Genomic DNA, 17,742 nt, shown 5'->3' on the forward strand with positions numbered 1-17,742 from the left:
TCATATCAGCCTCTCCCTCAGGGCAGGTCATGCACCGGGGTCAGCCACTCCACCTCCTTCAACAGCCTCGTTGGCCAGAAAAGACAAGTCCTGAAAATGTAAGGACTGCTTCCATGGCAACTATTTGTGCTTTATTTATATCTGAGGTGCCAGGCGCCATCCACGAGCAAAGAAAATAAGGTTGTAAAAAACTGCTTAGAAGCCACATGTGTTCAGGACCCTTCTTTCTGCCGTCAAGACTATGCTGAGGAAGTTCCTCTCCTGGGTGGTCGGTGACTCCAGCCCCCAGATTCAAACCCAGTGACGTTCTCCATGTGCACGACCCCCACGTAAACCACACACACACCTGTCACTCGCTCTCATCAAGCAAACACACACGCATCTTCTTTCTTTCCAGAACAAGCCAGAATTACAGCTCTTTTGGTGATTGTTAAATTTTTGGAATGGTTCATAAATTTTCCGAATTGTTTTGAATTCATAATACTTTTATCTTTTTTCTTTTTCTTTTTCTTTTCCAATTGTGAACCATTCCATATTGCATCTTTATTGCAAAAGTCAACATGCTTCTTAGAAATTCAGATTGTAATCGATAAAACAAACATTACATATATGAATTTAAATGTATAAACAGTTAGAAATTCAACAATATCTCCTATTATACTATTACACAAGTTCACAATTTTGTAAAAACTATAATACAGGCATACTATACATCGAGAGGAACCACTATTCCTTTTCACATGATTTTTTTTTCTTCTTTTTGAAATGATAAACCATCAACAATGGACCTTTTGACCCTAACAAGACAAACTTTCCGATTTTTATCGTCTTCACTAGTGACGACATGTACCCAAAGTTATGCTGTGAAGAAATTGAGGGGAACCCTGTGTTCCCTGGGGTTACCTGCTGGACCTCGGGCAGACTTCTCTAGTAAACCAGGCTGACTGGACCGGATTGGAGATGGTCACTGCTCATCAGCCACTTAGATGTCATACATATTAAAAAGAACACAATTTCCCTCAGACGCTAAACGTTATCTCTGTAAATAAAGATGCCAAGAAAACAAGTAACGTTAAGTTAGTCACTTTTTCGAGAGAAAAATTCTAACACTTGAGGATTTAAGGGTGGGGGTAAAAAGAAAACCCAAAAGGGGTGGGGGAAGGGGATGGGGAAATATCTTTGTTTGTATATATACTCAAATTACTCTACGTTAACCTTAACTTAAATTTTATAATATTATCTTTAATCCGTATTTTGAATTCAGTATCAAATGTTTGAGAATTCTTTTAAAGGGCATCTCAAAGGTATTTTAGTTCTATTTAAGATGTATGGAAAACTAAGTTTTATGCAAAGGGTCTCAAAGCTTACTTCAAAGTATGTATCTATTTTCACTTTTCGATCTCCCGTCCCCCAATAACTAAAAAGTCAAGTAAGTCCTCAAGTCTATCTGTACTGAGAGCATAGTAAGTTGTCAATTTTGAGGCTAAAAAATCATATGAAAAGGAATCTCATTCTGTTGAACTGTCTACTGAAAATTTTCTTACAGCTCCATTAATTTACTGTAATTTTCAGTTTCCAAATACAAAAATACAACAATTCTTATTGAAATCTATACGCTGGTAGTTTTAGTACACAAAAAAACCAAACAAATTATTTACAAAATTATACAATTTAAGAAAGAACTTTGTACAAAAAATATATAAATCCTTTGTTCCCTCTATCACGTTTAAACTGTCAGGACTCAAAATATTCACCACAATGAATCTTTCAAAATATATACTGACTGAGCCACAGACATCAAGAAAATTTCATCAGAGATGACGGAGGAGGAAGAAGGAGCAAGATTGCTTATTCTCGGTACCCCATGTAGCGCTTTCCTTTCTCTGTGAGTTTAATTTTAGCTTCAGTGTTATAAAAAATATATATACTAACCTAGAAATAGGAAGTCCTTATTATTTATGAAAGCAAAATTACATCAACTTAAAGATAATCCTGGTTTGACACACCACTCCAGGAAACTACGCAGAAGGGGGGAAAAAAACAATCAGAACCAGGGACTGGACTTTCTAAGGTCCTGACGGGTTTAAAGTTTTCTCAGGGAAGAGTTCCTGTTTCGAAAAACAGTATTTACCTGAAGAACAAAATCCTTGATATAGTGATCACAAAGAACCCTCTGAAGCCAACAGGAAGTTTCCAAGTTTCACACCACACACATATAAAAAGACAGCTGTGCGTTCTCCCCAAGAAAGTGACATCCTATATACACGAATCTTTTTATTTCCCGGGGTCAATACAGTGTCGTGCTGCTCCTCTGCTTTTCCATCTCACATTCAGAACACAAGGACATAACTTTACATATATATCTTACTTAACAGATACTCTATACAGTGTACAGTAAAAATGCACACAGTGAAGGAAGTCGTCTACGGAAGGATGTGTATGTTCATGGATAGCAACAACAAGCTACAAAATTATGAAAATATAAGTTCATCTGATCAAAGTCAAGTATGACTCCCATTTATTCCTAGCAGCCCACCCCCTAGCCCACCCCACCCTGCCCCCAGTCACCACACCATCAGGGCTTGAATTTAGGAATTCCAGACACTTTTCGTAAAGCCTTTTGTGTTAGTGTAACTCAACTGAAACTTAAAAAAAAAGAAGGAAAAAAAAAGGCTGGTGACTCTCCTCCGTAAATCCTTTCATTATTCTTCTCATCAAAACATCACTTACTTATCAAGGTGCTGGTTTAAGCTTTTTATTAGGGACTGAATTTTGGTGGCCTAAAAGAATCACTTATCTCAATAATGGGCAAATGAGGATCATTAATTAAAAAAAAAAAAAGGCAGGAAAAAGAAAACAAGGACGAGGAAAGGGCAACAGTGAAAACCTTTTACATTCTGAGAATGTTAAGAAAAAGACCTAGGAGAACCAATGTCACAGTACCAAAAAGCAAGGATCAGCAGCAGAATCCAGGACAGTTCCTATGATGAGCACAGGAATTTCGTAGCTAGCTACCACTGCCTTACCGCGTTTAAGAACACACACTAACATGGTACTACTGTACATAAAACCCCTGCCAATTTTAGCATGAACATAGATTGGGCTCCTCCAAAGTGAAAAACTTCAGATAAATTTTCTTTCCTTCCAAGACAACTCTTGAAAGCAAAAGGTATTTGCATCACAAATATCTCCTACTGTCTGACGACCCATCCGCAATAGCTGAGAGTTAAGAGATTCCAAGCGGTTTTGACATTTAATGAAATTTTATCAGCAGAATATAATCCAAAATAAAATTTCTGAACACCCTGTCATTTACATCATAATCCAACACCAATAGCAACAAAACAGGTGGTGTGGAAAGTAAGGCTCTAGAGATTCTCCAAGTCACTCCTGTGGGTCTTCACAGCCGTGTCAAAGTCACTAGGCCTTTGGTGCTTTAATATCATGAACAGTTATGAGATGTGTTTAAATAGCAAACTTGCCGGCTTTACACCTACTGTGTTGAAAAGAAAAATAAAAAAATTTTTTGGCTCATTGACGTCTTTAAATAATTGTAAAAAGTTGTTCTTTTAAACAATATTCCTAAAAAGTATACACAGCTCGCAACAGATTTCATCTTCGCCACGAACGAGATTCATATTCATCTTCATCTTCATCATCGTCATCATGCAAAAACAAATCTGAGGTTTCTGTTTCCTGAAGAAAAGAGAGTAAAATCTGTTTAGTGGATTATGAGACTAAGGAAAATACTTTTTAGCTGAAGAACAAACAAATGGACTAGTCATACAGAGTTCAGGCTGGATATATACAGTTTCTTTCTGTTCTATTGTTTTTTGGGTCACACGTGCCATTAGATGCTCAGGGGTACTCCTGGCACGGTGCTCAGGAATTATTTCTGGGAGTGCTCAGGGAACCATATGGGATGCTGGAGATGGAACCAGAGACAGCCGCATGCGAGGCAAATGCCTTCCCCACTGTACTATCTCTCCAGCCCCTATATCGCTCAAGGCCAAAACCAAAATATTTTAAGGATAGTTGGCAATACACGCATATATTGTGTATATTGGCCAGACTGATGGCACAGCAGGTGGGCACCCAAGGACGCACCAGGAGTGGAGTGAAACCTGACTGCGGAGCCAGGAGTGAGCCCTGAGTACCATTTGCTGTAGTCAAAATCAAACAAAAAATTTAAAAATATACCTAAATATACATATATACACACATAGTATCTATATAAACATAGTGTGTATATGTACATATTATATATTACTAACTTTGGTATTTTTAACAGATGTCCAAGCCAGTATCATCAGGAAAATAAGCAACATATGAGTGTTTGTTCGGGAAAATAAAAATGATCTGTGAATAGTGCTGGAGAGATACCACAGTGAGCAGGGCCACTGCTCTGCACGCGGCAGACCAGACCTGGGTTTGATCCCCGGCATCCCAACCCGGCATCCCATATGGTTCTTGAGCACTGGAGTTAATTCCTCAGTGCAGTCGGGAGTCCTTTGTCCTCTGTCTTCCGCATGGCTGAGCCCATTCTCATGCCCATCCTGCAAGAGACTCCCCTCCCCTGAGCATTAAACAAACAAAAAAATCTGTAAAATAAAATTTCAAGAACATTTAATTTGATTCTATTAAACCAAAGAGAGCAAAAATGATTACACTCTTAAAGCGTTTCCTTTACTATCCAATTATTTTGGGTAACAGACTAATTCCTGTATGAAACATATTCTCAAATATTATGTAAAAACTCACACCTGGGGACCGGCGCGATGGTACAGTGGGCGGGCGCTTGCCCTGCACATGGCTCCCACCAACAAACACGCCTCTGAACCAGGCCAGGGGCGATCCTGAGACCCCCCCATAACCCCAAAGCATCACCCCCACAGCAAATATTAAGACTGTCTACATGTAGAAAAGTGCATCAATAAACATTTTTAAGTAACTTTCTTATTCAAATAGGGAGAATTTCTTTGTTATACAGAATGACCTGAAAGGTCAGAGACTCTTAATATGCCACACAGGCTTTGAAAGCCAAAACTACAGACACTGAAGAGGCACGAGGTTGTCATGTCTTCCCCGTGCTGAGCCCGTTCTCTGCCCACCCGGCAAGAGCCCTGAGCACTGTGGGGACGTCCACCGCCTCCCCGACACACAGACTGCAAAATTATCTCACTCAGGAAAGAAGCAACACTGCTCAAATATTCACTTGAATAATATAGACACACGAGAGTGGAAAAACAGAAATTAAGTCCTCTACTGAATACTTGTAGTTAAGTCTCGGTTTTCCTATGTTTGATTGAGTTCATGTCCACCTTTTTCCTTGGCTTCTTGTTTTACACAACTTTACAGAGAAGGAATTCAAATTATTATGCAAGAAACGTGAATAAACAAAAGGTCGCAGAAACCAGCTAAAGTTAGTCTGTTCACGTAATCCGGACATTCTCAAACTTACTCGGCCTGCAGTCCCCCTTACTTCCCTCTTTATTATTTTTTTTTTTTAAAGAAAAGAAAATCACTCAGGAGCTGAAGCAACAGCACTAGAAAGGGGGGGGCGTCGGGGAGGAGAGGGGAGTCTCTTGCAGGATGGGCAGGAGAATGGGCTCAGCCACATGGAAGACAGAGGACAGCCTTGTATTTCTCGGTGTCTGCAGTTGTGGTTTCCAAAGCCTGTTACGGCACATTAAGTGTCTGACGGTATAGGCCATTCTGCACAACAGAAAAAGAAATTCTCCCCATCTTGGGGCCGGAGCGATAGCACAGCGGGTAGGGCGTTTGCCTTGCACGCGGCCAACCCGGGTTCGATCCCCGGCATCCCATATGGTCCCCCAAGCACTGCCAGGAGTAATTCCTGAGTGCAGAGCCAGGAGTAACCCCTGTGCATCGCTGGGTGTGACCCAAAAAGCAAAAAAAAAAAAAAAAAAAGAAATTCTCCCCATCTAAGTCATTACACTAGGCTGTGATCAGGGCTTACTCGGGCTCATGCCCTGGGGGTGGGGAGTGGTGCAGGTGTGGGGGAGGAGAATGACAAGTGGGGAGCAGGGTGCAGGGGACAGAACAGGGGTCAGCAGGTACCTCAACTCCCGGACTATCTTTCCAGCTGGAAATCTGCTTTCTTGAATTTACTTTTGGGGGGAGGGGGGCGCTTGGGGAGCCCAGTGGTGCTCAGGAACTCCTCAGGGTCACTCTTGGCGGCGACAAGGGAACCAGACATGCTGTGGGGACTGCACCGTGCAGGTCCCCTGTGCTCTCTCCAGGACCCTCCCTGACTCACCCAGGCCATCTGCACACTCCAGAGCAGGGCTGGGGGGGAGGAGGCCACCAAAGCCCAATCTGGGAACCACGATATACTCCACGCCAGCACTGCACTGCACCGTCATCCCGCTGTTCATCTATTTGCTTGAGCGGGTGCCAGTGAAGTCTCCACCGTGTGACTTGTTGTTACTGTTTTTGACATATCGAATACGCCACGGGGAGCTTGCCAGGCTCTGCCGTGCAGGCGGGATATTCTCGGTAGCTTGCCGGGCTCTCCGAAAGGGACAAGTCCACGCCTGCACTTACCAGAATATCTGGCGCCCAAATAAGGAAAAAAATTAATGCAAATAGGGGCCGGAGTAGTGGTTCAGCAGGTAGCCTGCGTGCCTTCACACGGCCAACCTGTTCCCAGCATCCCACAGGGTCCCCTGAGCCCACTGGGAGTAATTCGTGAGTGCAGAGCCAGGAGTAACCCCCGAGCACCACCAGGTATGGCCCAAAACAAACAAACAAAAAAAGCAAATAAAAAATACCAGAAAATAATACCCCAAATCCTTTTTATTATTTTTCCCGGTCTTTAATAAACTTCTACACTAATTTTAACCACTGCACGCATAAAAAAACTCAAATGTTACTTACTTCTACACATTATTGTTGCACTATTTTAATGCGGAAAAAACATACAATTGAAAAATTACCTGAATCTGTTCTTACTTTCCCAACCATAAACTTACCTCCTCCTTGACTTCCTCTTCTTCAGTCTCGGTGGAGACAGAAGGCACTTTGGCCTTGTGCCACGGTATCTGCAGCCGGCGGTCTTTGAATTTTGATCCTTGGTTTGTAGCCTAGAAGAGATTTTTAGAAGAACACAAAAGTCTGTATTCACATTTACTAACAATATCTTCAAACTGTGTTTCCTCTAACTGTGTGGAGAGGGGATGGTTTGGGGACTCGATAAAGTGGATCCGTACTCTCCAGTGAGAGCCAGGAGAAAGGAGGTCCCTTTCAACTAGAAAACTCTGGTGTTCTGGCTTCTTCAGGGTAGTCTAAGATTCATACGTAAATCACGTATGTCTTAGCACTATTCTTAGTTTGTTTAGAAACGTCAGACTCGTCCTCTCCAAACATACACTCAGTTCTAATAATCCAGTAGAGATCAACAGAGCAGACCTTCAAAGGTGATGCTACTGTTTTGGTTTGGGCTCTAGGGCGGTGCTCAGGGATTGTATGTTAACGCTGGGGGCGAACCAGGGTCAGCCACAGGCAAGGCAAGTGCCTTCACCCCTGGTATTGATTCTAAGTTTCTCACTGGCCCTGGGTCTTAAAGTTTTTTATCAAGAGGACCAGAGAGTACAGTGGGTAGGGTGTTTGCCCTGCACACGGTAAACCAAGATGCGACCCCTCACACCCCTGCGGCTAAGTGCAGGGGTTCGAAACTCCTCACGCAAGCAAGAAGGCCCCAGCTTGCACTGAGTCCCAGCCAGGCAGTGTGCCACCGGCCCCGCCCCGCCAGCTTCAGTCAGGGCGCCGAGCAAAACAGACACTGGATAAAAACGCAGCCTTGTTTCTGAGGCACAGCCAGGGAAACTGAGGGCTGTCTCTGCTCAGTGCTAGGGGACAAGCAGTGCCGGGCCCTCCCCAAGGTCTCCAGTCCCTGGGCCAGAAATCAGTCCTCAAACAACAACAAACAACGGTACTCGGGGCTGGCGAAACTACAGCAGGAAGGGCGCCTGGCTTGCACGCAGCTGACCAGGTTCAATTCCCAGCTCCCGAAAAAGTCCCACACTGCCCTGGATGTTCCCTGAGTACAGAGCCAGGAGTAAGCACTGAGCACCGCTGAGTGTGCCCCCTGCGCCCCCCCAAAAAACCCACAACAATAATGATATGAAGAACAACCCTCCTAACTGCTAAAAGTCAACACAGGGCAAGAGACACAATACAGGAGGTCAGGCGCGTGTCCTGCCGCCCCGGTCTGGTGCCACGTGTGTGCCCTGGCACTGCAGGGAGCGACTTCCTTTCATGCTCTAGGTTCCGTACCAGCAGCATTTCACGTGCACAGTAGACAGTTATAATGAAGTCAAAACATGCATAAAAATCCTTCTGCGCAGGGTAACATGCCTGGTGGCCCGATCTGGCCCCTGGTCACCTAAGGCCCAGCAGGGTGACTCCTGAGCAGAGCCGGGAGTGGCTGAGCACTCCTAGCATGGCCCAAACACCACCACTACCACACACCTCTGCACAAAAGTGTTTAAAACTGAACTCACTGAGGGCCTGGGGAAATAGCTCCAAGGGCAGGAGTAGACTGCTCTGGTCTACCCTGGGCACTGCCAGGTGTAGACCAGAGCAGAAACTCTATTTACCGAGTGGCTGGAAAGATGCACTGTTTATGCATAAAACAACAGACATTTACCCGTCACAAATCTCTGCATCTTCATCAAAAGTTAAGTAGTTGTCACCACAGACAGAATATAAATGACCATATCTCATTCCTAATAAATTTTTTTTTTGACTTTTGCCTCCATCACAGATTTTTACTTATTGATCACACATCCCTAATAAACCATCTAATAACCCTAAAATAAAAGTCAAATATAATTTTGGAAGATCCTGCCACTACAAATGCATTTATAGGGAGTGACGTGAATTCGCAGAGCACCGAGCTGCCTCCCTGATCTTCACACGTATTAGTAAGAATTCACTAATATCTATTTCTTTACCAACTTAATTCCTGATCTATAAAACATCTGGCATTTAGGCAGAATGTGGGACGGAAATGCTGAATAGACTGTTTCAAGAGTCAGCCTCTGCAGCTTCGAAAACTTACTGAGAAATGCTGGAGTAATTCATCTTTTTCCTCCTCCAGGAAGCCCCCGACCGTGAGCGCTTTGGGGCGATGGTCCACCACCATGTGATTGAGGGAGCCCCTTCCTCTCCCACCGCGGCCCCGGCCTCGGCCTCGACCTTGAGACGACATGGTCTTGCCGCGACCCACAGGCAAGATGCCCAACCGCGCAGCCTGCGAAATGGAAGGCAGAGAACACACTGCTGAAGCATCTCGCGCTGTTTTTTAAAACATTAAATGCAGGGGCTGGAGAGACGAGAGGAGCACCGGAACCCCGGCCCATGTGCCTGTGCGGTCCCAAAGAGCCCCCCAAACCGCCCGGTTTAGCCTCGCACCGCTGGGGTGGCCTGGTGACCCCACTGACCACAGGGCATGGAGAACTGCCAGGTCGGCTCATGGGCCCCGCCTGGGAGTCCCCCCAGCCCACCTGAAAAGATGCCAAATGTTAACGGGACAGAAATGCCTCTTACCTCAACCTGTAGCTGACTGAGTTTCTTCCGCAACTCCGTCGTGTCTTCTCCTGAGGACAGCCTCTTATGGAGGTCCAGCTCGGTATCTAGTAGCTCTTTCTGGGCCTTTGGAAAAAAAATCAAGAATACAACGTGTCTTTCAGAGAACTTCCAAACTCTCACTCTGGATGTTAGCCTTGCAGAGTGACACGCCTCTCTCTGGGGACATGAGAGTGGGAGACTAACAAACCCTGCGGCTTGGGGGAAAGTAACTTTGCAACTATAAAACCGAAAACATACACGGCTGGAAAAATTACCTGTCTTGCACGCTGCGACCCCAGATTCAATCCCCAGGACCCCCTGCGGTTCCCAAGCTGACCAGGAACGATCCCTGAGCGCAGCAGAGCCAGGAGTGAGCCCTGAACACCCCAGGGTGTGGCCCCCCAAACACAAAACAACACCCTAGCTTTTCAAGCCGGGAAGCACCTGCTCCCTCCCGCATGGGCGGAAGCAGGCCCCAAGCACAGCCACATACGGCACAAATACCAGGAAAAACAAAGAACAGACCAAAAACCCACCACCCTGCAGACTGGGGCCTGGAGAGCGGACGCAGTGACAGGGTGCCTGCCGGGGGGAGCGGTGCCCAGAGTTCTGAGGTGTGTCCCCCACAAGCACCCACCCTCTTCAAATGGGATCTCAGCATCACTCCCTTCAGACAGCTCAGTGTAACCGCTGGTGCAGGCTAACCAAGCACCCCACACTGCAACCCTGACAACAGCAGCAAAGATCAGGGAATGGGAAAAGACCCACAAACATCTGTTCAAGTACAGCGTCATCACCTCTTCACAGACAGTCCCGTGGGGCTGGAGAGAGCGCGCAGCAGGTGAGGCCTGACCTTCCCCAGCCTGCCACGCGTGATCCCTGAGCACAGAGGCAAGAAAGTCCTGAGCACAGGCGCGTACAGTCCCCAAACAAAGCAAAACCTCTGACGCATCCACAGACAATTATATGTCATTTCTCTTCCATTCCCAGTAAGCTGATAGTCCACTCTCTTCAACTGCTGAACACATAACCCGACCTAGGCTGCAAACGCAATAGGTACCTCGGTCTTTGTCTTTACTTTAGATGGCGTGGAGACGGCAGAAGATGTTTTTAACTCATCTTTCAACTGTGAGATCTTTTCTCCAAGTTCTTTCAGAGTCTTCATTATATTTGCTCTCTCTTCTGGTTTCATGTTTTTGTTTTTCTCTAGCTTAGATATTAGCATCTATAAGCAGGGAAAAAAGTAAAATGCTGCTTAGCAAGTTCTAATAAATTAGCTCTTTAAAACATTGTAATGTCTATTCTACACACCAATTCCAATAGACAATTAGTTCCTGCATTACCTTCTGGCATTCTATCTGCTTTTCCAACATTTCTTGCCTCCTTTTTCTCATATCTTGTTGTAGTTTCATAGCTTCCTATGTGAACAATAAAAAATTAATGATTAACAATATTTGTCAGTGTTATAAAAGGCTATTCTCAACTCATTTATTCTGTGTGATCCTCATTTATTTTTCAAATTAAAAAAAAGCTAAAATACAAATGAATCCTAGCTCCCTACGTTTCCACCTTTATAATGGTAATTTTAAGTCCCTAAAATATTTAGTAGAAATTAGTTATCTGTAAGAATGGGGTGGGGCTCTGCACGGCCATGGCCAGCAGTGCTCCAGGCTCGCCTGGCCGAGCTCAGGAATCACTCCTGGCAAGCTCAAGGGACCGCAAGGGCTGCGGGGGATGGAACCCAGGCTGGCTGTACGCAAGGCAAGCGTCCTGACAGCTTACTATCACTCGGGCTCCTAGAGATCTATTAACTTGACATATACTGATGAAGAAAACATAATGCTCTTACTTGACAGTGTATTCAGTAAACCCTTATTCCGAAAGCTTAAAAATTCTAAGCGTGGGGCTGGAGTGATAGCACAGCGGGTAGGGCGTTTGCCTTGCACGCGGCCGACCCGGGTTCGAATCCCAGCATCCCATATGGTCCCCTGAGCACCGCCAGGGGTAATTCCTGAGTGCATGAGCCAGGAATGACCCCTGTGCATTGCCGGGTGTGACCCAAAAAAGCAAAAAAAAAAAAAAAAAAAAAATTCTAAGCGTGATGCAGCAACAGAGTAGAAGACAGTAAAATTTTTCACAAGGAAAACATTGCTTTTTGGAGTTGGAGCAACAGCATAGCGCTTGCCTTGCACGCAGACAAGCTGGGTTCAGTCCCTGGCACCCCATTATGGTCTGCCAAGTGATCCCCGAACACAACCAGGAATGAGCCCTGGGCACTGCCAGTGTGACCCCAAAACAAAACAAAACACAAAAACACAAAGAAAATGCATTTCACCCATTAAATCTACAATCATACCAACATTACATATATACTGTAAATATATATTTCATTAAATCTACTGATAAAACTCAGAATTGAATCGTGAATAATGACATTAAAACGTTAAGACGTGGGGCAGGCACAATAATGCAGCAGCAGAGTGCTTGCCTTAGTTGCAGCTGACCTGGGTAACTCTGAAATCCCTATGGTCCCCCAGACCCCCAAGGAGTGATCCCTGAGTGCAGAGCCAGGAGCAAGCCCTGAGAAGCACCCAGTGTGGCCCAAAAACAAAGAAACAAAAATCCAACAACAACAAAAAAGACTATGTTAGATGTTATCTCAAGCACAGAATCAGAAAGGAATTAAGAAAAGCAAGAAAATAGTGCAACAGAAGGTCTGTTTCTCTCATTTGGAAAATAAACGAGATAATGGAGTTGTTCATCTTTGCATAAAAAAATATTCCTGGAGTTGAAAGTAGTTAAAAGATAATTGTGAAACATTTTCTTGTTTATCTTTAATTAGTCTATTCTGCATTAAAAAACTGAACATATTATATCTTTCATAACAAATGAACTCTTTCAAAGTATTAACATAATCCCTTAAGAATTCTGTATCCTCTCTTCTTCAAAGAGAAATTAATCAAGGCTGTTGTTACCTGCTTCTTCTTAAGAGCATCTTGAACATCATGCGATTTAGACCCTGAACAAAGTTTTGAAGATGTCTTTAAATTTGAAGAGCTGTAAACCATTTTTGGATGGCTTGAAGATGAAAATATCTATGAAACACAGAAGAGTAAATTAAATCTGGGAAATATTTTCACATCACTTTTCAGAAAGACTGCTTTTTGAAAAATTCATTTAAGGGGGCTGGGGTGGTCGCCTGTGGCCAGCTGGACACAGGAGGCCACACAGCACTTCCTCGCTCTCTGTCTGACACAATACCCTAGGTCTCTAGAAAACTGCCAGGCCCAGGAGACGCCATTTCTTTACGTAGCCTGGTTCCTTTGGGCGCTGGGGCCCTCATTACTATCGGGCAGGTCATTATTTCTAGATTAGTAAACAGAATTAGGGAAAGGTTTAGAGCATTTTGGTTGCTTATCTATAAATTTCAGTATCAAATACAATCTGACGCCAACTCTAGAGTCAGTGCTGGTACCATGTCATGCCCTAAGCACAGAACCAGGAGGTGCACCCCCCAGCACCACTGGGTGTGGCCCCCCAAAATCCAAACTTTTAAAAATAAAATGAGGGCTGGAGAGAGAGCTCTGTGGGCTCAGTGCTGTGCATGTAGGAACAACCCCTGGCACGGCAATTATCTTGAGCATCACCAGGTGTGGCCCAAAAGAGAAAAACAAAATATCCAATTTTAATTCAAACACAGAACGAAAAGTGTGTGTGTGTGTGTGTGTGTGTGTGTGTGTGTGTGTGTGTGTGTGTGTGTGTGTGTGTGTGTGTGTGTGTGTGTGTGTGTGTGTGTGTGTGTGTGTGTCTGTCTGTCTGGGGTTCACACCTGGCTGTGCTCAGGACTTACTCCTGGCTCGGCAATCAGGAATCATTTCTGGCGATGCTGGGGATACATCGAGCCCGGCTTTTCTCCAACTCAAACGGGACTAAATGTTTTTACTGGAACTCAAATAGCATTCCTTTCCTGGGGGCTGTCCATTTAGCATCTCCACCAATATCCTTTGGAACTTAGTCTACTTTCATAATGTAACTTAAAAAAAAAATAGTCTAATTTTATCTTTTCTATACTGGGAGTCCTAATTATCCACGCCAGTATCACACCAAAATTCATGTTCTCTTTACTGATAAGAGATACTGCAAGTATTTCTATTTGCCATGAGTCTCCTCTCAGTCTTCAATTATGCTCTACAGGTCTGTATTTTGATGTACAATTTTCAATTTTTTTAGATGCGATGGCTTTATAATAGTATTTATTTATTTATTTATTTATTTATTTTTGCTTTTTGGGTCACACCCGGCGATGCACAGGGGTTACTCCTGGCTCTGCACTCCGGAATTACTCCTGGCGGTGCTCAGGGGACCATATGGGATGCTGGGATTTGAACCCGGGTCAGCCGCGTGCAAGGCAAATGCCCTACCCGCTGTGCTATCACTCCAGCCCCTATAATAGTATTTTTTTAACAGTTAATGGAGCTAGATCCCTTGTTCTTTTACAATTTTCCTGGCTCTCTAAAATAATTACATTCCCCAAAGGAAAAACAACTATTAAGACAGCAGCTTTCCACTACAGGTTGGTGGACTGGTATAAACAGGCTGAAACCTTGGCTGGCCTCAATCTGGGGCAGTGGTCTCGGATGCCAGTCTGCAGGTGTGAAAAGACTGACAATCACTTAAGCGATATTTCAAAGTTCCACTCTTAAAACAGATACCAATCACTATGTTCTCAATTAAACAGAAAATCTGACCAAATAAATGGGCTAACAAAGACAACTGCCCATTAACGACTAAAGTTCTCAAATTCCTGCTTAATTCAGACTGGAACAAAAGTTCCGGCCAATTCCTCAATGCACGGCGCTGAGGTGAGAGCCAGTGAGCTGTCGCGCTACTCCCTGACTGAGGACACTGTGTGCTAGATAGTCTAGATGACCGTCCTCTCGGCACGACTGGACACGTCTCAGGGCCCCGGGGTACCTGGCAATCCTCCGCAGCGCCCCCTGCCTGATTCAGGAAGTGGGCTGCGTCGCTCTGGTTGCTACTCGCGTGGCCGAGACGGTGTTTGACAGGAACTTTGTTGAGAACGTAGGCGCCGGACGCTTGCGGTTTGCTCATCATCTGCAAACGTAAGACAAAGACGTTTACAAATCCTGGAAAAGGACTTTGACAACGGTGGCTCCCTGGGAGGGGGAGGGAATCACTTTGCTTCATACCCAGCCGGTACACAGGAGCTACTTGTGGCTCTGGGCTGGCAGCGCCAGAGGGACCACGTGGTTCAGGGACCAGACCCAGACTTGGGGGCACAGAGCATGCACTCGGCTCGCCTGCGTTCTCTCCCCAGCCCTAGACTAGAGGAAAACTGCTCCTGACTTTTGGGCGCCACCCCCAGCAGCTGTGCTCAGGGTTACCACACGGTACCAGGATTAAACCTGGGCCTCCTGTGCATACGCTTCGGCTCACTGAGCTAATCCATCTGGCTCTGGACACCGGTTGCATCTTGGGTTTTTTTTTGGGGGGGAGGGGGTGCTGAAGTGGCAGATAATACAGATAATGGTTGTTATTATTTTTACTTTATTAATCTGAAATGTCACAATAGGAAGGGTACAAATCTGTATATGCTATTTAAAAAAATACATTTTTTATGTTCCCAGCCTACTGACATAACGGTCTGAAAAACTGGAGATTTTTGACAATAGCTTAATACAAGTCAGTTGTCAGGCCAGAGCGACAGCACAGTGGGCAGGATGCTTGCCTGGCAAGCGGCCAATCCTGGCTGGACCCAGGCACCACACAGGGTCCCCTGAGCCCAGCAGTGATCCCTAGGCGCAGAGCCGGCAGTAAGCCCGAGGGCTGCTGCTGGGTGTGACTCCACAAAAGAGTAAGTTGTGCTATGGCTAGTTTGAAAACGTGAAGCAGGGGCTGGAGCAATAGTAGAACATCTCTTATGCCCCCCGAGCACTGCCTGAGCAGTCATTTCTGAGTGGGAAGTCAGGAGTAACCCCTGTGCATCTCCAGGCATGACCCAAAAAGCAAAAATAAATAAATAAATAAAATAATGGGGCTGGAGTGATAGCACAGGGGGTAGGGCGTTTGCCTTGCATGCGGCCAACCCAGGTTAAATTCCCAGCATCCCATATGGTCCCCTGAGCACCGCCAGGAGTTAATTTCTGAGAGCAGAGGAGAGGAGAGGGGAGGGGAGGGGAGGGAAGCAATCCGGGAGGGGGTCAGTGGGGAGGGTGTAAGGCTCCAGGCATCACGGGGATGCAGACAGGCCAGACAGTGACGATGCAGGGGTGACCCACGGGGAAACCCCGATCCAGGGGCTGGCTGCCTCCTGACCTTCTGGACCCCTCCGTGTCCCGCTGACGGAGGAGACTGGGCCACCAGCATCTGCTGCTGCTGCAGGTGCTGCGGCAGGTGGTGGTGCTGCGGGGCGAGGTGCCCGAGCGTCTGCTGCTGCTGCAGGAGCAGCTGCGTGGAGGGCTGCAGCGCCGGCTGCTCGCTGTTCTCCCGGTGCCACAGCACCCGGATGAACCTGTTGTTCAGCACCGCCTCCGTGCTGGAAATGGCTTTCCGGGCCTCCTCGTTGGTAAGGTACTGGATGAGGGCTGCCTCTGGGTCTCCCTTAAAAGCGACCTGCAAGGGAAGACAAAAGCAGCACGAAAACGCAGAAATTTAATGTTAACTAACAAATACGCTATTCAATTATTCACAATGAGTTCACATGTAGAAAACTTGCTAAAATGTTTAATGAATAAGACTCGCCATCTCCTAAATAATAATATGCATATTCTAAAGTCATAGAGGCCGCAGCTCATTTCCGGGAGGGCCTCCCAAGTAATGCTCTCTCAGAGACCCTCGGCCACTCCCAACAACACTCCGCCAGCTGGACTCTGGGTCCAATGTCATGTCGCTCAGGCCAGCAGTGCCAGGAGCACCAGGGCACATCTGATGATGCCCGAGAGCATGTAGGGCCACACTCATGGTGCTGGGAGGGCTGTGCAGTGCCAGGGATTGAACCTGGGACCCGCACATGCAAGGCATATGCTCAAACTCAGCTACTGCCCAGACCTAGAAGGGCGCTCATTTAAAAAATTAATGTTACCTAATCACCAGGGTAAACACTGGAAGATTCCTCTCTGGTTATCTTATATTTAAAGAAACACAAAAAAAAGAACTTTTGTTTTGTTTTGGTTTTGGACCATACCTGGTAGCGCTCAAAGGTTACTCCCGGCTCTGCACTCAGGAATCACTCCCAGTGGACTTGGGAACATATGAGATGCTGGGGATCAAACCCAGGTCAACTGGGGCCAAAGCAAGTGTCCTACCTGTTGCACTATCTCTCCAACCCCAAGAACACATGATAACAGCAAATAAAAAACAATCTATTTTTGGGCCAACAGCAGATAAGGTGCTTGACTTGCATGCAGCCGACCTGGGTTCAATCCCCAGCAAGCTCTATGCTCTCCTGAGCACCGCTAGGAGTGATTCCTGGAGTAATTTCGCTATTTATTTAGATATGGATTGTTTTTTCTTGGAGGGGGTTGGGTTTGGTCATAATGCTCAGGGCTGCCCCCACAGATATGTTAATTTTTATTTTTAACAGAACAAAATATATTTTGAAGGCTGGAGTAATAGGACAGTGTCCAACGTGCTTGTCTTGCACACAGTCAACCCAGGCCGGTCCCCAGCACCACCAGGAATGATGCAGAGAGAGACTGCACAGGTAAGGTTCTTGCTCTGCATGTGCCAATCAACATTCGGTCCTCAGCACGGTCCCCTGCCCACCAGGAGGAGCAGTAAGCCCTGAGCACCAAAGGGCATGGTCCAAACCTAAAAGAGAGACGAGCCAGGGGTCCTCTGCAAGCCTCCGTCCTCATCCAGAAACAAATGACCATCACCCTGATCTGCAACGTCCTCCTCAAGGTTATCACTGTTGTTATTTTGTCTTCTGGGGGCTCCCCGGCCATGTTCAGGGGTGATTCCTGACTGCACTCGGGAATCACTCCTGGGAACCATACTGGATGGGCGGGGGAGATCAAGCCCGGCAGCCCTACTCTCTGTACTCTCTCTCCAGCCCCTGTTTCTTTTTCTTTTATTTTTGTTTAAACCAACCAATCCCATGGCACTTTAAAAATAACAAACTGAACA

At 45.8% G+C, this 17,742-nt stretch overlaps 1 protein-coding gene across 2 annotated transcripts in view; it reads right to left on the reverse strand.

The window, feature by feature from the left end:
* Positions 1-427: 427 nt before the first annotated feature.
* RBM27 (RNA binding motif protein 27) overlaps positions 428-17,742 on the reverse strand; it is a 60,715-nt gene continuing 43,400 nt past the window's right edge. For both annotated transcript variants that reach the window (XM_004611088.2, XM_055142555.1), the window contains exons 13-21: positions 15,931-16,227; positions 14,569-14,709; positions 12,570-12,689; positions 10,938-11,012; positions 10,655-10,819; positions 9,574-9,678; positions 9,086-9,277; positions 6,996-7,106; positions 428-3,696 (exon numbers count right to left, since the gene is read on the reverse strand). In XM_004611088.2, coding sequence (XP_004611145.2) covers positions 3,613-3,696; positions 6,996-7,106; positions 9,086-9,277; positions 9,574-9,678; positions 10,655-10,819; positions 10,938-11,012; positions 12,570-12,689; positions 14,569-14,709; positions 15,931-16,227 — 1,290 coding nt within the window. In that variant the 3' untranslated portion in view covers positions 428-3,612. The remainder of the gene's footprint in view (positions 3,697-6,995; positions 7,107-9,085; positions 9,278-9,573; positions 9,679-10,654; positions 10,820-10,937; positions 11,013-12,569; positions 12,690-14,568; positions 14,710-15,930; positions 16,228-17,742) is intronic.

This window comes from Sorex araneus, chromosome 6 (assembly GCF_027595985.1).
Source record: "Sorex araneus isolate mSorAra2 chromosome 6, mSorAra2.pri, whole genome shotgun sequence".
Classification (NCBI taxonomy): Eukaryota; Metazoa; Chordata; class Mammalia; order Eulipotyphla; family Soricidae; genus Sorex; species Sorex araneus.